The sequence below is a fragment of the Indicator indicator genome, chromosome 1 (genome assembly GCF_027791375.1).
Source record: "Indicator indicator isolate 239-I01 chromosome 1, UM_Iind_1.1, whole genome shotgun sequence".
In the NCBI taxonomy this organism is placed as follows: Eukaryota; Metazoa; Chordata; class Aves; order Piciformes; family Indicatoridae; genus Indicator; species Indicator indicator.
The window spans coordinates 114499184-114517662 of NC_072010.1; the positions used below are offsets into that span (position 1 = coordinate 114499184).

The 18479-nt window shown below is 46.6% G+C and overlaps 1 protein-coding gene across 2 annotated transcripts in view; it reads left to right on the forward strand.

Annotated features, from left to right (window-relative positions):
• Nucleotides 1–15567: 15567 nt before the first annotated feature.
• The window catches only part of SIM2 (SIM bHLH transcription factor 2), a 60675-nt gene continuing 57763 nt past the window's right edge, over nt 15568–18479 (forward strand). For both annotated transcript variants that reach the window (XM_054387513.1, XM_054387504.1), the window contains exon 1: nt 15568–15742. In XM_054387513.1, coding sequence (XP_054243488.1) covers nt 15568–15742 — 175 coding nt within the window. The remainder of the gene's footprint in view (nt 15743–18479) is intronic.

The following is an 18479-nucleotide window of genomic DNA, read 5'->3' on the forward strand; positions in this document are numbered from 1 at the left end:
AGTTGATGGGGTTTGTGCTCGTTGGGTTGGGTTTTTTTTCACAAGCACAGAGATCAGAAAGAGCCATTTCTGTGGTTTCTAAAGTAATGACGTGCAACTCAGTGTCCTGAATAGCTGTTCGTATAGGTATTCATATATGTGTGTATGTGCAGAGACATTGTCATATGTTGTGAGTATACATTTAGCCATCTTTGAAAAAGTTGCTCACCACAGAAAGGATTCATCCAGTTTGTCAGGGTTCTGCATTCTTCTGAAAAATCCATTAAAATAATTTTGGTTTTGATACTCAAGGACTTAAAGAACTGCTAGTGTTTTCTGAGTTCTTCTTTAACTTTTTTTTTTTTTGCTTAAAATTACCAAAATGTATTTATTTAGCCTATATATATATATATGGTCCCAATATGTAACTAAGTATTGTGTGTAGTTATAGTTAAAAGAGGGGACAGTGAAATAAGAGTGCTTTTATAACTTTATAAGCATCTTCCTGAATGATCCAAGGCAGTTTTGCAGGTTTTAAGATTGGAAGGGGTCATTACAATTTTGTCTTCTTTCTCAAAGATCTCCCTGGATCTCCAAACAGGATTCAGGCCACGGGATGCTACCCATTTGACTTGCCTGTGTTTGAGCTTATGGGAGTAGTATGAAATTTGATGAGCTAGAAATAAGACTGGAGGGTTTTGAATCGACATACTGTGTATCTACACACATTTTCAAGTTCTTAACTTACAGCAAATTTATCTTACTCCTTAACAAAAATTGTCCTGTTCCTAGGCTGAACTCTACACCATGCAGTGAGACCCCACATGCCATTGACGTAACAGACAAGGAGTCTCCTTGGGATGATACTTTCTTACAGCCCATTTCCAACAGAAAAAGGAGGAAACTAAGGGACAGTGGGAATTCAATTATTATTCCTACCCTTGAGCCTGCTGCATGTTCAGGCACTCAGCCTGATGCTTTTTAAAAACCACAGGTAACACCTCCTGTGGTTGTAGGAAACGACTTTAACGGGGTACAAAACATATCATTCATGAAAGCAGGACTACTTTAGGCCAGGTTACTTTCCATTGTTCCCAGGGTATAAAAGATTCACTCTCTTAATTCACAGTTTGCCTTAGCTTTTAAAAGATGTGGTTAGAAGCAAGTTACGATGTTTCTTTAGCAGGTTATTGACAGGAAGTTGGTTCAGAGTCCTACCAGCACTGCAGAAGTTCTACCCCCATCAGCTTCCAAGGTCAGGAAGGTACCTGGAAATTTACTAAAAAGCTCCATGGTTTGAATTCTAAAATAAATCTGCCTTCATTTAGTAATTTACTTATCTTTTTCTGTGTGAGGATCTGTATACAAACCTCTATTCATGTAAGGCTTAAGCAACACTGCTGGTAAATATTCAGCTGACCATGGCATTGCCCATGTGGCTTGATAATCATTCATTCCTTAAACTCAAACAAATAATTTTGAAAGAGATCTTACAAATAGTTTACCAGTAAAAGCTGTGAGCATTGAAATTTCATGCAACATAGTTAGAGAAGTGAAAATATTCCTCTATAGAACTATTGCAAGCTTTTTTTTTTTTCATTCCGTCTCCTTTAGTTAAAATTTGCTTCCAAAGATTCCACTTTCTATCTAATCCAGAAGATTGGGTTTTAAGTGATTTCACAACAACACATCTAAAGGGGCAGCAGAAGAGGCATTCTTGGGGAGAACAAATACCCTGATAAAAGAAAGCATTTCTCTTTAGAGGGGCATGTTTCCAGGGGTATCTATGGAGTGAACATTTACGCTGTAGAAATTACTAGGAAAGTCTATGAAGCACAACCAGATCTGCTCTAGCAAAGATGTTATTGCCTACTTGGATAGAGGGCAGAGTGTCAGATTTTTTATATCCATGAATACATGAGAGTTTGTGCCCATGACCTTGAATGTCTCAGACCAATCATTTAGGACAACCATTACTGATTTGTTCACAACAGGATGCCCCACCTCTGGAAACATTCAAGGTCAGCTTGGATGTGTCTCTGAGCAATCTGATTTGGCTGAAGACGTCCCTGCACACTGCAGGTGAGCTGGACTAAATGACCTTTAAATGTCCCTTTCAATCCCAACTGTTCTATGGTTTGATAATGTGTCACTAGTAACAACACTGCATCCAAGCCACTTGTCCATACATAAGTAAGCTAATAATTTTTTAACAGTGAGCAGCAATTTCTTGACCCGTTTTGGTTTTTCCTCTCATTGCATAGAGGAAAGAGGGAATAAAGCAGACAAAACTGACACTGGGAAAAGCTGATTGGTTTATTTTATCCACTATCCCATAAAAAGTGGTAATTGGCATTTTAATGCATGACATGTTGCATTCCTTCATAACTCTACAGTAATTGAATACACATGAAACTGTAGAGCACTGGGTGACCCCGGAGTGTGCCACACACCTGGAAGCAGTGAAGTTCAATTAATGTGTCATTGCTACTAATAACAGCTACTAGTGAGAACCTCCAGCCAGTTGCTATGTCAGAGGAAACAGTAATCCTTGTATTTAGACTGATAATATGCAGTAAACACCAAGAATACATTGTTTACACAGAGCTGTTTTAGATCAACAATCAAAATCTCAGTCTCTTAGTAAATTGTGGGGTTTTTCACTAGATTGTACAGTTTCCTTTACCCCTTCATTGCATTTGTCTAGCTTTGTGTGCAAAAAAAAATTGCAGATGCTAAAATAAAATCAATTGAAAGCCATTAGTAGACTAAATTAAACAGTACTGAGACAAAGGTTCATGCAATAAAAAGAGGATATAAATCACACATTCTTGCAGAAAAAAATATGGCAAAATGGCCTTAAGGGTTTGATTTAATCTGTCAAATCCAGGAAATGTAGAGTTAAGAGTTGCAACTCCTTCCTTACCTTGCCTTATTATTAAAATCAAGTTATCAGAAGTACTGATTTAACGTATGTATAAGGAGATGTGCATAAATAAATAATCTGAATATTCTTTTTATTAAGTGTAGAAAATTGGAGGACATCAAAACTGAAAGTGTGCATCTATGGTGGACCAGAATAGAGGCAGGCAGGTCTGAAGTTCTTTTCAACATCAGGTCTGATTTCACTAAACAGTAAACATTGGGCTCTTGAGAAAAGCAATGTGTATTATATGCTGAACCTAAGAAATTATTGAACTGCTTAGCCAAAAGCTCACAGGGAAGCAAAGATCGTTCCAGCATGGCCTGGTTCCACAACATCTCAGTCCTCACCAGGATAACAGAGTAGGATATTAAGTTACAAACATTACATCATTTGAAAAGGCCTCCACTGACCTAAAGCCATGTTAATACTGAAGACCATGATGTTGATTCATGAGGAGTTTAGCCTCTTCACAGGAACCCTGTTTGCAGTATCAGACCTCTGCATTTTTACTGGTGTTGAGACAAATCTCAGAGGAGTTGTAGTTTCTGGTTGAGTAATTCTCAGAGATAAAACATCCTATTGAAAATGGGTTTGAACTTCTGCAGAGCTTCACTCCTCTTCTAGCAGCTATCATCACCACATCTATTTTATTTCTCCAATCATGATGTTCTCTCATCTCAGATTTGGCTAAGATTTATCTGTCAGTTTTATCTCCCCCTAAATTCATTTCAGCTCTCTAGCTGATTCTCTCAGGCATTCATGATAAATAATATTCTCTGTGTTCTTCATGTTCCTATTCCCCTCACTTTTCATTTATATATCTTGGATAAAAAAGGCTGTTCTACTGGCCTGCCTGAAATTCCATGTGTTTATGGAACTGGAGTACAAACTTCCTCAACATCCTCAGTCTCTAATAGTCAGCAAAGCACTAAGAAGGCAGTTGGGAGAATATTTATCTTGTATTAATTGCACAAATGTTCAGCTCAGTCTAAGATCCTCTCTGTTTAGTTTTAGTTTGTTGGGGGTTTTAACTATCTAGTCCACACTGCATGTGTCCAAAGGGTTAGAGACAGCAGTGTAATCAATCCCATTGTGAGTATTTGCACGGTCCCAATACTTGCAATCTATTCAGGGTAAACAGTTGTCTGCCAATCCCCACTGCAGGAAGGTTCCCCAAGATATGCTAATAGCATGTGTCCAGTGCTGAAGAAACCCTGAAGCAGAGAAAGCTTGGGGAAAAAAAAAAAAAAAAACAAATACAGAAAAGGCTCTCAGTTCAAAAGGGAGGAACAAGGAGAAAAGCACATTAGGAATTTGAATTTTATATTGGATAGCAGGAGACAAAGAAATAAAAGCCTTACTGAAACCATTCAAATGATAAAAGGAGTGTTTGGAGACAACAGTACCTACCAGCTTCTGTTAATGAAGGGAATCTGCTGTTTTCTACTCTCAGAAAAGAAGTACATTGCATTTCTGGGAATGCAATAAAACACAAGTTTGAGGGGAACAAGAGATGGAAGGGAGGTGTTGTTCTTCTATTGCAGCATGTTGGCCACCATTTAGAAGACTTAAGCCCAAGAATATTATTTGGCTGAGGCTGGTTTTATGGAGCTGGTTATATGAGAACAGTGGAATAATTTCGTATGTTTCTCCACAGAAACTTGAGCACAGATTTCTCCTGGGCTTTTTTTACATATGAAAAATATTTTTTAAAACTCCTCTGGAGACATAAAGCTAGGGGTTGCACCTTCTCATAAACAATCCAAATTCTAGCATCATTTTCAAATTCAGTAGTAGCTACCTGAATGGCTGTGGGTTTGGGCTTTTCTGAAGAAAATGCATGAAAAGGCAGAGTTGTGGCATGTAAGCTAGCTGTAGTGAGATGCCAAAGGAGGGAGCTGGTTCTTATGGCTTTCTTCCTACCTGTGAGACTGAGACATCTTCCTCAGCATGATACACCCTGACTGGGATTTTATTCTGACTTTTTATTTTCTTTGTTTGTTTAGTTTTAGGGTTTTAAAAATTTAAAAAAAAAAAAAAGAAAAGAAAAAAAAAGGCAAAAGAAAACACTATTTATGATCCATGACGAGGCAGACACTAGTTTTCTTCATTGTACTGCCATAATGCAGAGTGGTCCTGAACTCATGAAGTAAAGGGAAAGTTCAATTGCTTTTGAGGAAGATCAGACTCTTATACCCATGGGGTATAAATGGGGCTGAAACTCAGAGTTCCTCCTGTTCACACCAGGCTTCTCTGCCTAGAAAACTTAAAGGAATAAAAGAGGAGGGGAAACAAAGTGATCCTGGCCTGCTTGGCAGCGCAGCTGGCTGGGAGAAGGAAGGGAGTCCTGCACTTCATCCTGTTCCAAAAACTTAATGCATGTATGTGCTATTTCTTTTCCCAGACTCTCAGAATAATACAATGTTAAGGGCTGGAATGTACCTCAAAAGATCATCTAGTCCAAACCCCCTGCCAGAGCAGGATCAGGATCACCTATATCATTTAAACAAAACGTTTAAAACAAATCATTTAAGACATCAAGGTTTTGTCCTTTTCCCAGTATATCTTGATATTTTTAGGCATAATGAGTCAATTCAGAAGGAAAGTGGCACACACACATGCTCAAGTTGACAATGGCCTGATAAACATAGATAAATGTATTGGGTTTGTACAGTAAGATTTTGTTGGGGGGGAGAGGGGGGAGGGTGGTACAGGGATGGCTTCCATGAGAAGATGCTAGAAGATTCTCCTAAGTCTGATAGAGACAAGGCCAGTCAGCTCCAAAACAAACCTGCTTCTGGTCAAGGCCAAGAACATGAGCCATGGTGATAGCATCTCTGTGACAACATGTTTTAAGAAGAGGAAAAACAAAGCCTGTGCAACACAAGCATCAGACAAAGAATGCAAAACATGTGAGAGAAACAGCTCCAAGGTGGAAAAAGGAGGAGGTACTCCCAGTATTGGAGCAGAGGTGCAGAGGCTGCAGCCCTGCAGACCGTGGTGATGCAGGCCATCCCCCTGAAGCCCATGGAGGTTAACAGTGGAGCACACAAACACCTGCAACCTGTGGAAGACCCTATACTGGAACAGTGGAGCAGGTGGATGCCTGAAGAAGTCTGTGACCTCATGGGAAGTCCACACTGGAGCACCCTCCTAGCAGGACTTTTAGCCCTTTAGAGAGAGGAACTCATGCTGAAGCACGTTTTCTGGCAGTACTTTTGACCCTGTGGGGAACCCAGTCTGGAGCAGTCAGTTCCTCAAGGACTGCACCCCGTGTAAAGGACCCCTCTGGGAGCAGTTCATGAAGAACTGCAGCCCATGGGAAGGACTCACATTGGAGAAGTTTGTGAAGGACTGTCACCCCATGGTGTGGTAGGAACCCCATGCTGCAGAGAGGAAGAGTGTGAAGATGAAGGAGCAGCAGAGAAAATGTGTGATGAACTGACCACAATCCCCATTCCCCACCCCCCTTTTTGCTTGGACAGAGAAGGTAGAGAAATTGGGAGTAAAGTTAAGACCAGGAAGAAAGGAGGAATGGGAGAAAGGTGTTTTAAGATTTGATTTTAACTTCTCATTATCCTACTCTGATTTGATTGATGATAAATTAAATCAATTTTTCTCACATTTACTCTGTTTTGCCCATGATGGTAACTGCTGAGTGATCTCCCTGTCCCTATCTCAACCCATGAGCCTTTATATTTTCTCTCCTCTACCCAGTTGGAAGAGAGAGCAGCTTTGGTGGGCACCTGGAATCCAGCCAGAGTAATTCCACCACAATAAGAGGCCTGTGGTTGAATCCTTTTGGTGAAAGGAGGGAATTGAGTCTATGCATTCACCATCATAACTGACTGATCTATCTTGTATATAAAAAAAGGACATCTTCTTCAGCTGATCATAGAAAGGAGGATGTTTTCTGTGCATTTTCACAGTCTGTTCATTGAACACAGATAAAAGGAGAGAAGTGGAGGAACACTTGCTTCCTAGGTCTGCATTAGGTACCATGATAACTCAGCCTGCTGAGGCTGAGTTGCAACTGGAGGGAAGTTTGAGGAGCTGAAATTATGACAATTGGGCTTCAAATATAGCCACAATTAGCAAGTGGAAGTACTAAGCATTCCCATTTTAGGCTTCAGCATTTACATTCTTTGTGAGTTCTTTTCTGGATCTGGCCTTGAGCTCCAAAACTGAGAGCATGTTCAAATGGCATCCAGTGACCGAAGTGTCTAATTCTTTGGTATTGATGGGTCTCGGGGATCAAATTTCAGGATCAGGTTTTAAAGGTCAAACAGATCATTTTAGAGGGCAGTGTCTTCTGAGTATCTTCCTGATGAACTTAGGTCATCTTTGTTCAGTTAAGACCAAACATATCCAAAGCTGCCATAATAAAAGTGTGGAAACGATAATATGAACCCTGAAAAAGAGAAGAAGGCATGCAAAGTTAGAGCCAAAGCTGGAAACAATAATGAGAAATAGCAGCAAGTTGCTGTACTGAGTAGCTCCACTTTCAGATACATTTCCTGACTGGCTAGAGTTTCAACGACAGAAATCTGCTGGTGTGAATTTGTTGAGGGGTGAGTTATCAATACAAGCAAATGCCTTGCGTGCCCATGCAGGATTTTTGTGAAGTGTTTCAGTGGCAAACAGCATGTGGCACTGTGGCAATTACTTAACAAATGGCAATCTCATCACTTCTGGTGACCAGAAGACAGCAATTGTCTATATTGAAAAACTCAGTTAGAGGCAAGGAGCACCACTTGCATTCTGCCTTTGATGAGGTTAGCTCACATGGGCTCCCAGCACTTGCAAAGCCTTGACCCTGCAAGGATGAAGGCTGGGAAACTTGCAAAACATTTCAAACAAGACACCATGGTATGAGGCCATTCCCTGCTCCGTCTTTTGAATCAAAAGGGATCATGTCCATTGAAACCACATCACCAGCTGCCCAATAGCTGAGCTTGTGAATCCTTGCTTTTCACGTGCCTATCAGCTCGATCACACTAGCAAAGAAGACAGACCCTCTCTTCTCATTCTGCTTGGTGTCTTGCCATGCCCTGACAAGGCTGAACTGCTGCAAGTATTTCACATGGTTTTAAGCTAATGGCTTGGAGAGTTGGCTGATACATATCCATTTAGAGGGCTGAGGTCTTAAGTGACCTTTATTAGAACTTCAGCTTCCCTTCTCCATATCTCTTTCAATAATGTCCCAGTCCCATGTGAAGATATTATTCTTGGCTTAAATTTCCCTGAGGTGTCCCTGCCCATGGCAGGGGGTTGGAACTAGATGATCCTTGAGGTCCCTTCCAACCCTAACAATTCTATGATTCTATGATTCTGTGACTATATATGGTAAAATACCTATTTGGAAATAAGCTGTTACGTGTGTCACAAAGCATTCAATGGACAAATGCAAAAGTACTGAACCAGGATGCTACAAGTCAAAGGTACAGCAGTTAATGAGAGCATATACATTTGTTTATGAATGTGCTTAGAACATGGTAAAACATCAAACTGCGTTTTTCATTCATCATTTCTAAATCATGACTAAAGTATTTATAAACTTTAGCATGAAGTATTACCAAAGTTCTTCTGACAGCCATTACATAATATATTGAATTCCAAGTAGCATAAAATACCACCAAAAAACAAAGATGTTTTTGCACCAGAATTCCTCTATTCCTCACAGATCCATTATTCATCTCCACTAGATTAGTCACACTATTCATATAAGATGAGGGCCATTGAGAAAACAAGTTCAAGTCACTGAATATAACTTTTTTAAAGTAAATAAAAATAGTTACATTTACTTTCATAATGTTCAAAGTATTTCAGACAGACAGCAAAAATTCTCCACTGTGTTCTTTTCCTACTTGGTTTTTCCTATTTCTTCAGCCTAGAAGTTTCCTCTGTATGATTGATACATTCCCTTTTCTGTTCCCAAGGACAGCTTCACCTTTTAAACTGTCTACTGTAGTTAAAAGACATCTGATTTGCAACTTATATTAGCAGAAGCAAATGTTTGGTCAGGAAAGTTTGAGTATCATAATTAATACTAATTGTCTGAGCTTTAAGAAAATACTTTTTGAAAATTTATCAAATTCCAGGTCCAGCTGGGAAAAAAAAAAAAAAAAAAGTTTGCCTTAACAAAATAACTTTATTCTTCTTGGAAAACTGACACTGAAAACCTGACCCAAACATGATCTTTCAGTGATTTTAACTTAGACATATTTTTTGCAAATGTCATCCATTTGGATCAGTCCATCAACTCTGACAGCTCCTGCAGTGTTACATGTCTTTATTATTGCCGCACTGCACATTATGTACACCATGTACCCTACTCTACAGCATGTACAGAAAAAAAAAAAATTAAACCCTAGTTCTAAGGGGGAAAAAAGCACCTTTATTCCACTTTTAAACAGCAGCTATTTTTCTGGATAGTTATCTTAAGTCACTTTTGACAAACTCAGAAAATGCTATCTGAGTAACAAGGAGTGTTAAGTTTTTCTTCCCTCTACTCTGATTAGAAATGGGATCCACACCCCAGCTGGATATTTCCAGTTCATGCCCAGTAGAAATAATTTTCTGTCCGATTGCCAAATGTTGTCCCATGTGGCCAGCAAAGGTTAGACAATGGCAGTAATACAGCTTCAAGTAAAGAGCTGAAAATGATCCCCGGCAACCAGAGGCCTCGATTCTGCATAGTTCAATAATTCTAGCACCATGATATAACTTCCCTTTTTCCTTTCAAGTGTTCAGCATAAATTAATGGTATAGTCAGTTCTTACATTTCCCACCTTACTTATTTGTAAGGACATGTTCAAGTGGCATACTAGAAGGTTGATCCTGTGGTTTATACTTAACTAGTAATCCTCATGCACACTGGTAACCCCATTGAATATCAATATAAGATTGTGGTGCCAGTGAAAGTTAAACAAATCCTGAGGAATCTGTTTTATTAGCATTTATAGGATTTGTGTGTGCAAGCGTGTATGTGTATACATCCACACTTGGGAACAGTAGTTACAGGAAAAAAAATATAAGGGATTTCTCCAGGGACAATAAGCACTGCTAGTTCTTGAGCTCACACCAGTGCTGATGTTGCAGGCTGTAAATGTTAAAGTATCTGATGATATTTTCTTTCCTGAGGAACTTGGTGGTATTTCTCACAGTTAATACGTTAGCTAAGCACATCAGACAAAAGTTAAGGCCTGCGCTTTGCTTGGCTCTGGGGGGCTTTTTCCTCCGCCTGGACCCGTCTAGCATTGCATGTGTTATGCGGGCATAAGAGGCCGAGAAAAACAGTAGAAGTACGTTGTACGTTGTATGAATGTGACAGACCAAAGCCACCACCCTGAAGAGGTGTCTGTCGCAGGAGTCGACTGGGCAGCACCGGGACCATTTGCGCACAGGTCGACGGCAAGCTCCTGCCTGCTGCCTGCCCCTCTCTGAGTCCTTTCTCTCCGCCACTGTCCCCACCGAAACACGACAACGTCCGCAAACTGCGGCCGAAGTGCCCCTGGAACCTCCCTCAGTTGCCGGCCGGGGCCGCCACCGTCCGGGCAGTGTGGAAGGCGGGCAGCAGGAGAGGAAATGGGACGTGAGGGGAGCGGTGGTGCGACTCCCCACCCCGCCGCGCACCGGAGCGAGGTTCCGCCTGCCAGACGCTATTTGAGTCTCCTTAAGGATTAACTTTTTAAAAAGGCGTTAAACACCCTCTTCTTGAGCTTCTTCGGAATCTCGCCTCCGCTCCCCGGAGTAAAATAAGGCACTCGGGTTTGCCCCCAACGCCAGGCGGGCACGCGTGGGCTAAGCGCCCGGCAGCCCCCGCCACGCGTCTCCCTTCGCAGGGGAAATGCCCCGCGGTCGCCCACCGGCGTAACCCTACACACGCACACGCCGTCCGTCAGGTCCGCAGGTTCCGGTAGCTCCCGACTCACTGCAGCCGGGCAATGCTGCAGTGGCGGCCAGGGAGCTGCTGACAGTGTTTGTTTATGGTGCTATGCAGGGTTTCTTTTTGTTTTGTTTTGTTTTGCTTTGCTTTGCTTTGCTTTTTGTTTTTGCACCACACGCTTTCTTCTTTCTCTTCATTTTTAGTTTACAAAGAGGGAAGAGGGAAATATTCTTCCACAATAAAGCTCACCTGAGAAACATCTCTCCGTGTCCCATTCAAACCAAGAGAAAATGTTGTTAAATAACAGTGGGGTTTGTGCGCGCCCTGTTTATGATTCAGCGATAACGTATCAGTAAATATATGTTCTGAATATTTAAAGTTAATTGGGGGTTTTGTTCTCTTTATTTATTTCCGTCCCTGGCGTGGAATTTGTTACGAAAATGGACGGAAGGAAGCCCTTGCCCGAACGTCCCTACAGCCACATCGAACTCACCGAATTGAATATTGTGAATTCACCCCGATAGGTTTGGGCCGCCGTTGTAGCAACGAGACTGTTCTAATTCTGTTGCAAACATTCGGAAACCTATGCCTTCTCCAAATCACCGTCATTTGTTAGAGACGTAACGTGCTGGTTTTCCTTTGAGATCAAATCGCTCGCCCCTGTATATTTTTCTACAGCACCCAGAAATGTCCCATACGTTTTCCCTCTCGGGGTTCGTGATCGTGGAGCTTGTTGTATTGGACCCATTGGGACTGTCTTAAAGTACAGCTAGTTTTCTTGCACGCACATAAATATACAAAAAACTTTTCCCCGTATAATTTTTTTCACCTCTGCTAATGGGTCTACTTTCTGCAGCAGGCGGAAGTTGTACTGTATTTTGAGAATTTCCCCGAAAGGCTGAAGTTTCCTTTCGACTGATTTTGATTTTTTTTTTTCTAGGTTAATTTTGGTTTGTTTTGCTCGGTGAAAAGTCCCAGGCGGAGTATACTTCCGTAAAAATAAAAAAATACAGCGACGGTTCTAATCGCCGACTGCGTCCCCAGGCGTGCACCAAGTGTCCTTATGAGAGGGCTGCCCCTACGAGAGGGGTGCCCCGGCTAGAAGGGTAAGGGGCTGCTCCTCTTTTGGGGTTTAAAAGGGCAGTGCGGGAGGCAATTACGGATCATAGCGCCAGGGCTCCTCTGTGCAACCGTTTTGCTCAGGTTTGTTTGACCTTGGAGCCAGTTTAGCCGAAATAGTACCCCGGACAGCAGGGCAGAGAGTCCGTTTCTTATCCCTGCTGTAACGCCTGCGAAAGTCGCTTTTGACCAAGACGGCTCCAGGCAAGGGACGAGAGCAGTAGCGGGTACCTGAGATGGAAGAGAGGAAGATTTGGGACGGGACGGGTCAACAGGCCGCGCATTCAGAGCCCGGGGCCCTTCGGAGCGCAGCCTCCCTACTCTTCGTCCCCTGAGCGCGGAGAGGAAACTGGCTTCCCCGGGCAGCGCGTCCGGAGAGGGGAGAGCTGGGACAGCAGTGCTGGTTCGGGGGACCACGCAAGTCCCGCCCGCCGAGACGGGGCCTCCGTGGGCGGCAGGAAGGTTAAAGAGCGTGGCCTTTCCCTCGACTACGCTGGGCCGGGCCCTTTCTGGTGTAATAGGATAATTACAGAGGGGCGGGCGAGCTTAAGCAAACACACCCGCCTGCCTGCCAGGCCTCTCCCGGGGATTAATACTAAGGACCGGTTCATTGTGTTTTGCAAACGGGTGATCCCACACACCCCCCTCGGCGCCCTCCCTGTGTCCGCGGTTGCGGAGCCGCGTATCGTCGGGCTCTGACCGCCGCACTGCCTGGTTCCTCCTTTTGTTCGCACCGAGTGTTTTCTCCTCCTCTTTAACTAACGTCGGTTGCATCCAGCTCCCCCAGCACAGCCGGGAGCGTACTGGACCCACTCGTGTCCGTGCACAGCCGGCCCGCGGGACCTCCTTTCGCGAGGGGCCACTAGGCAAGGCCAGTTCCACGTGATAGTGGGTGTCCTTGAGTCTGTGCCCCTGCCAGCAGCGCGGTAGAACCCTCGGAGCGCGGGCGGTTCCCACTGAGGTGGGACAACATTAAAGCCAGGCCGGGGTTAATCCTGACGCTCTGGACATGGCGCTAGCGGGGACAGGGGACCCGGGCATAGCTCTTGTTTTAGCAGCCGCTGTGTCAAGTCCACCTCTATAAAAGTGTCGCCGAGCCATGCTGTTACCTCCGAACCCTGTGAGCGCCGCGTCGCCCGGCTCTGCCCACGCCGAGGTGCGTGGGGCCACCACGGGGTCTCCTCTACCTGGAGGGGGCCTAAGAGGTGCCTGCAAAGCCCGTCCGCTCGAGGTGTTTCTTCATCTTCAGGTTAGGCCCCGGTCACCGGCGGCCCATCGGGCAGCGAAGGGTCACGTAGAGAGCTAGTGAACGGCGGCTGCCGGTGCGGCACCGGTAGGGTGGGCAGCGGGGCCCCTCGGCAGGGCCTGCAGCTGCCTCGGGAACGCGGGCCAATGCTGCTCCTCTCCTCACATGCAGTAGTGCGAGGGGCTGTGTGTAAATAAGTGTGTGTGTGTGCGTGTCAATGTATTCATGTACTTATATACATATACATACCTACTACACGTATAGTGTACGTGCAAAATGTGTATAGTGTGAATAAATAGTGGAAACGTGTGTTATATATATATGTATGTGTATATGATACATTCACAGGTACGTACATGTATGCAGGTACATTTTTGTCCCTTTTCCCCAGAGCCAAAACAATAGGACAAAGTGTTCGGGTGACTTAATGGCGGTGCAGTGAGTCTGGTGAAGTAGGGGCCGCGACACACCCGGGCCGCGACACGCGTGGGCACGCTCGTGTCCCAGTCCCTACGGTTTGGGGTACGAGGCCCTCCCCGGCGCTGAGGGGTCACGGCCGGTGCACCAAGCTCGTACGTGAGCGACGGCAGGTTACGGGGTGAGGGGGCTGTGGGTCTCCGCGACGTTCCGCGGACGCAGGGAGCGGGATCAGGCTGCAACAGTAAGCGGCCCCCGCCCCCGGCTCCCCCCGCCCCGGCCTCCTGTACCATGGCAAGTGCTAACTGCGGCTCTTTTCTGACTCCTCTGTATTTGGGTCCCTCGGAGGGCGCTGCGCAGGAGGACACGTCACGGATACATTATCCCCTCCCCTTTTGAGGCTCTCCTGGCTTTCTGCAGGCTTTGCTAAAGAATTAACCGAGGGGTCCACTTCAGAGCTCTTTCTGCCCCTGGGAGAGAAAAAAAAAAAAAAAAAAAAAAAAGAAAGAAAACGGAGGGTTGAGGGGGGAGTGAAAAGAAAAAGAAAAAAAAAAAGAGATATCTCTGCTTTCAGGCTCGAATCTTGAAGTCTAGGATTTCCGAGAGGAGGAGAATTTTACCTTCGATCCTTGCCTTATGGTGAGGATCACTGCTCCTTGTAGGAGGTGAATGTAGCAACCCCTCCCTTCGCTTTTGAAAGGCATGTCTACGAGAAAGAACCACAGCTTTGCTCCTTAAATGCGTGACAAATAAAAAAGAAAGGGAAAGAAAAGGAAAGAAAAAAAAAACAAAGAAAGAAACAATTCTTGATCTTGAAAATTCTTTTTCTTTAAAAGGAGGGGGCAAAATCCAATAAATAAATCCAACAAAATCAATCTCGCGCCTTTGCCAGCGCTCGGACTTGTTTGGAAAGAGACAACGCTGAATGGCACTGGTCCCGAGGAAAACGGATCCTTTAATTTGACTCCGCATGAGAACCACATTTGGAGCTGGCCGCAGCGGCCGGAGCGGCGGGAGCAGCCCCGCTTCCAGTAGCCCCCCGCGCCCGGACCCCCGCCGCCAGCCTAGCTCTGCCGCCATCATCGCAGCTGCCCCGAAGGGCTCGGAGCTCCCCGCGCCCTGGCGCTGAAGCAGCCCCTCGGGGACAGGGGAAAGCCTCTTTCTGCCGCAGGACCAGCCGCTGCCCGCCGAGAGCAGACCGAGAGGGAAATGTCTGAAGGAAATGCAAACTTCTGATTTCGGAGCTCTCCAACCATTAGCTCCCTCCACACCGGCTTTGACTTTTGTTTAACGAGGGGCAGCCTTGCCGGCTCGTCGTCCCCTCGGCACCTCGGGCCCCGGGACCAGATCGTTTTGCGCTTCGTTAAACAAGCAGCGCGGTTTTTCCTTTCCTTTCCTTTCTTTCTTTCTTTCTTTTTATTTTTCCCCCTTATTTTATTTTAAGAGACAAATTGTCCAAAAATGTTTCAGCCTGCTTAGCCAAACGATTTCTTGCGTGGACACTCTATTTTTAATATTTTTTATTACAATTTTTGGACGGGGAAGGATTGAGCAGAAGAAATCCTTCAGTAAAGGGATCCCTGTGATTTGCTCCCCATTGAGGAGAGGATACGATTCCAGCTGCAGGCAGAGGACCGTGGTTCGTGTAGGTTTTTCAATCTCGCTTTCGAAGCGCTAGATATTTCAGGGTCAGAGTAGAACTGCCGTCTCCCGAGCGGCTTGCCTGCCGTGGTTGTGGCTCAGAGATCGCTTCCCCCATCCTCGTACCATTGCTGCTGGTGTTGGTTTTATTTTGTTGGTTTAGCTTTTTTTCCCTCCCCTTTCCTCTTTTTTTTTTTTCCTCCCCCTCCATTTTTTTTTTTTATTTGAGGTGGGTGAATACCCTCCCTCTTTAAACGAAATACTAACTGTGAAGCCGAAATCCATGCCCCCTGAAATTCGGAAGAATCGGGTCTAATATGCCAGTGTCATCTTCGCCTTGCAGTAGTCGCGATGAAGGAAAAGTCCAAGAATGCGGCAAAGACTAGACGGGAAAAAGAAAATGGAGAGTTCTACGAACTGGCCAAACTCCTGCCTCTGCCCTCGGCCATCACCTCCCAGCTGGACAAAGCGTCCATCATTCGTCTCACCACCAGCTACCTGAAAATGAGAGCAGTCTTCCCCGAAGGTAATCCCGGGAGGGGCTGTCCAGCTCCCGCCCTGCCCACACAAGAGGGACGGGGCAGCACTGTGGTCCGAAACGAGTCGGAAGGGAGGGGGGCACATACCCCGAGACAAGCCCGCATCGCCTCTGCGTCCTGGGAGGAAGGGGGGGTGTTTGCAGAGGTCCCAGTACCCGGTGGCAAACGACGGAAAAGCTGCCGGGAATAGAAGGGAGCCCGCTTGCCTGGGAAAAGGCAGCGCTGCGTTGCCCGAAAGCCAGCGCTTGTCGCGGGGGTGGCGTGCAGAGGGAGGGATGCAAGTACCAGCTCTGGTCCCGTGAGGCCTAAACCCAAAAACAGCTCGCCGCGGCCGCTTGTGGGAGGATGAGTCCCTCGGGAGCCGCACCCGGGGATACTGGCTGCGCGAGGTCCCGGTCGAGGGCTACGCCGAGCTGGCCGCGGGGTCGGGGAACTTGTTCGGCGGTGGAGGAGAGCAGAGCCGTTCGGTTCCTTCTTTCTTTGCTCTGCTGCCGGTTCACCTCTGTCTTTACTTTGGGGGACCGTGAGGAAGAGATCGGGCTCTGCTCGATTCTGCAGTGCCCGGCATCTGCAGCCCCCGGAGGCAACAGCCTTGGCCCCCGGGGGAAGGCCCCTCGGCATGGCGCTCCTGCCGGTGCCCAGGCACGGCCTCGGAGGATATAAATAGTGTGAGTGTTATTATTTTGTTTTGGTTAGAGTTTTCTATAGGTAGAGAAGCAAGCTGGGAAATAAGGAGAGGCGGCTTCGCAGGGAGGCCCTCCGACTTTTCCCAGGGTTAGGGAGAGCGGGGAGGGACGGCCCGAGCCCAACCTGCTCCTGAGCGGGGCCGGGACCTGCTGTCCCTGGCCGGGGCCTTGTTGGGCCGGGGCCGTGCGGGGCGGTGAGCGCCGGTGATTCCTGCAGCTCTTCTCGGAGACACGCAGCAACGAGGCCCGATACCACTTTCGCTGTCCTCCGGGGTTTGGTAAAAAACAGCCTCTCCGACACCCCGAGTGTCGAAAGGGCACACGGCTGGGGCCGCTTTGGGCAAAGGCAGGCAGCCGGCCAGTACCGGTGGGGGGCCATCGGCCGCCGATTCTTTACGTGTAGCCGTTCATCTGATGGGAGGCGTGAAATGAAACTCTGGTTAGTGTCTGCGGGTGGTTAAATAAAGCCCTGCTCCCCCTTTGCCATTTGTTTGTGCCTCTTCGGACAGGGGTGGGTGGGTGAAGGAATTAGCAGATTCCGGAATGGAAGGTTTGTTCTCCGTCGCGGTTTCTAAGGCGCTTTATTAAAGTCGAGGGCTGGGGGGGGAGAGGATGGGGGGGGGGAGAGGATGGGGGAGGCAAGGAAATAAATTAATCGTAAGATAAGGGAAGGGGGACGAAATTCACACACACACACACACACACACACACACGCACGCACGCACGCCCAGACCGAGGAAAGCTTACCGTTACGGCCATCTAATTCAACAATTTCGAAAGCAAGTAGAAGCCGTGCTACAGAAAGCCAGGGCTCCTTTAGCGTGCGTTCTCGAAACACGCCGTGTTAGTGCACCAAAGGGAACCGAGGTGCTGCTCCGCTGCAGTTTCCAGCTGCTATCCCCATCGGGAAATTTCCCAATGAGAAATGGCTCGTAGTAATTTCGGGGGGCCACTCGCCGGTCATGGTTAGGGAGCATGGCCCCGAATGGCTTTGATTTAGGAGGGAAGAGAAGTGGCACGTTTAGAGATGCTGCTGGATGTGTCCTTGCTTTCCCAGCCTTACTGGTCCTCAAGAGCAACAAGACGGCCTCGAGAGCAGGTTTATACCCACAGCTCGGGTGTGTTTTATGTGTCTGTCTTCCTTAAAGAGGCCGGGCGTGCGTTTCCGCACACCCTGCTTATTAAGAGCAACCTTTTAAATGCATACAGTGAATTCCTGATCTTTCATCGTCTTAACTACGGATGGAAATACATTTAAAACCAAAGCTTTGCTTCCAGAGATGAGAGGTCGGGATAACAACCTCCTCCGGCCCTGAACCGTGGGTTTAGTGCCTGGAGGGTGGAGGGTAAAAGGGGCAGCCGAAGAGAAGTGGATTCAGGCAGTGCTTGCTGTCCCGCCGGCTGCAGTAGGATGTTCGGTGCCGGGAGGATCCTGCATCCCGTATTAATCTAACTTCCCTTTCCTTCGGGATTTATCTACGGAAAGATAGAAGGGGAGGTCCTCCTCCCCTCCCACCCTGTGTCCGACAGGTAGTTTCCAGTTGGCTTTACTGGGAGGTGAAGGGGGTGAAGCCCAACAAGCAGAGAGGGCTACCCGGCATGGCATCTCAAATTCTGGGGCAGTAAGACCTGGAGAAAACACCCCTTTGACCATGCTGGACCTGATAGGAGAGAACAGGCAGAAGACACACAATAGGTGATACTACACCCATGTCCGGGGTCCTGGGGCTTGGAATGAAGGTGGGAGTGTAACACTCATCAGCCTCTGCTCCCGGAGCATTGGAACCCGTGCCACCCGCGCTCCCCCGGGAGTTATCCCCCTGAAGAGGCAGTCACCATGAGGCCAGCACCCCAGGCCTCCTCAGCCACCATGCCTGGCACTGTGGCATCACTTCTCTGTGATGGCTCAAAGGAGCTAACTTCTTCCAGCCCTCAGTGGAAGAGAGGGACAAGCCTGAGACTTCTCCAGCCTGTGTGCTAGGCCCAGGGAAATGTCGGTCAGCTATAAAAGTGGCTTCCAGATTTGTCTAGACAGGAG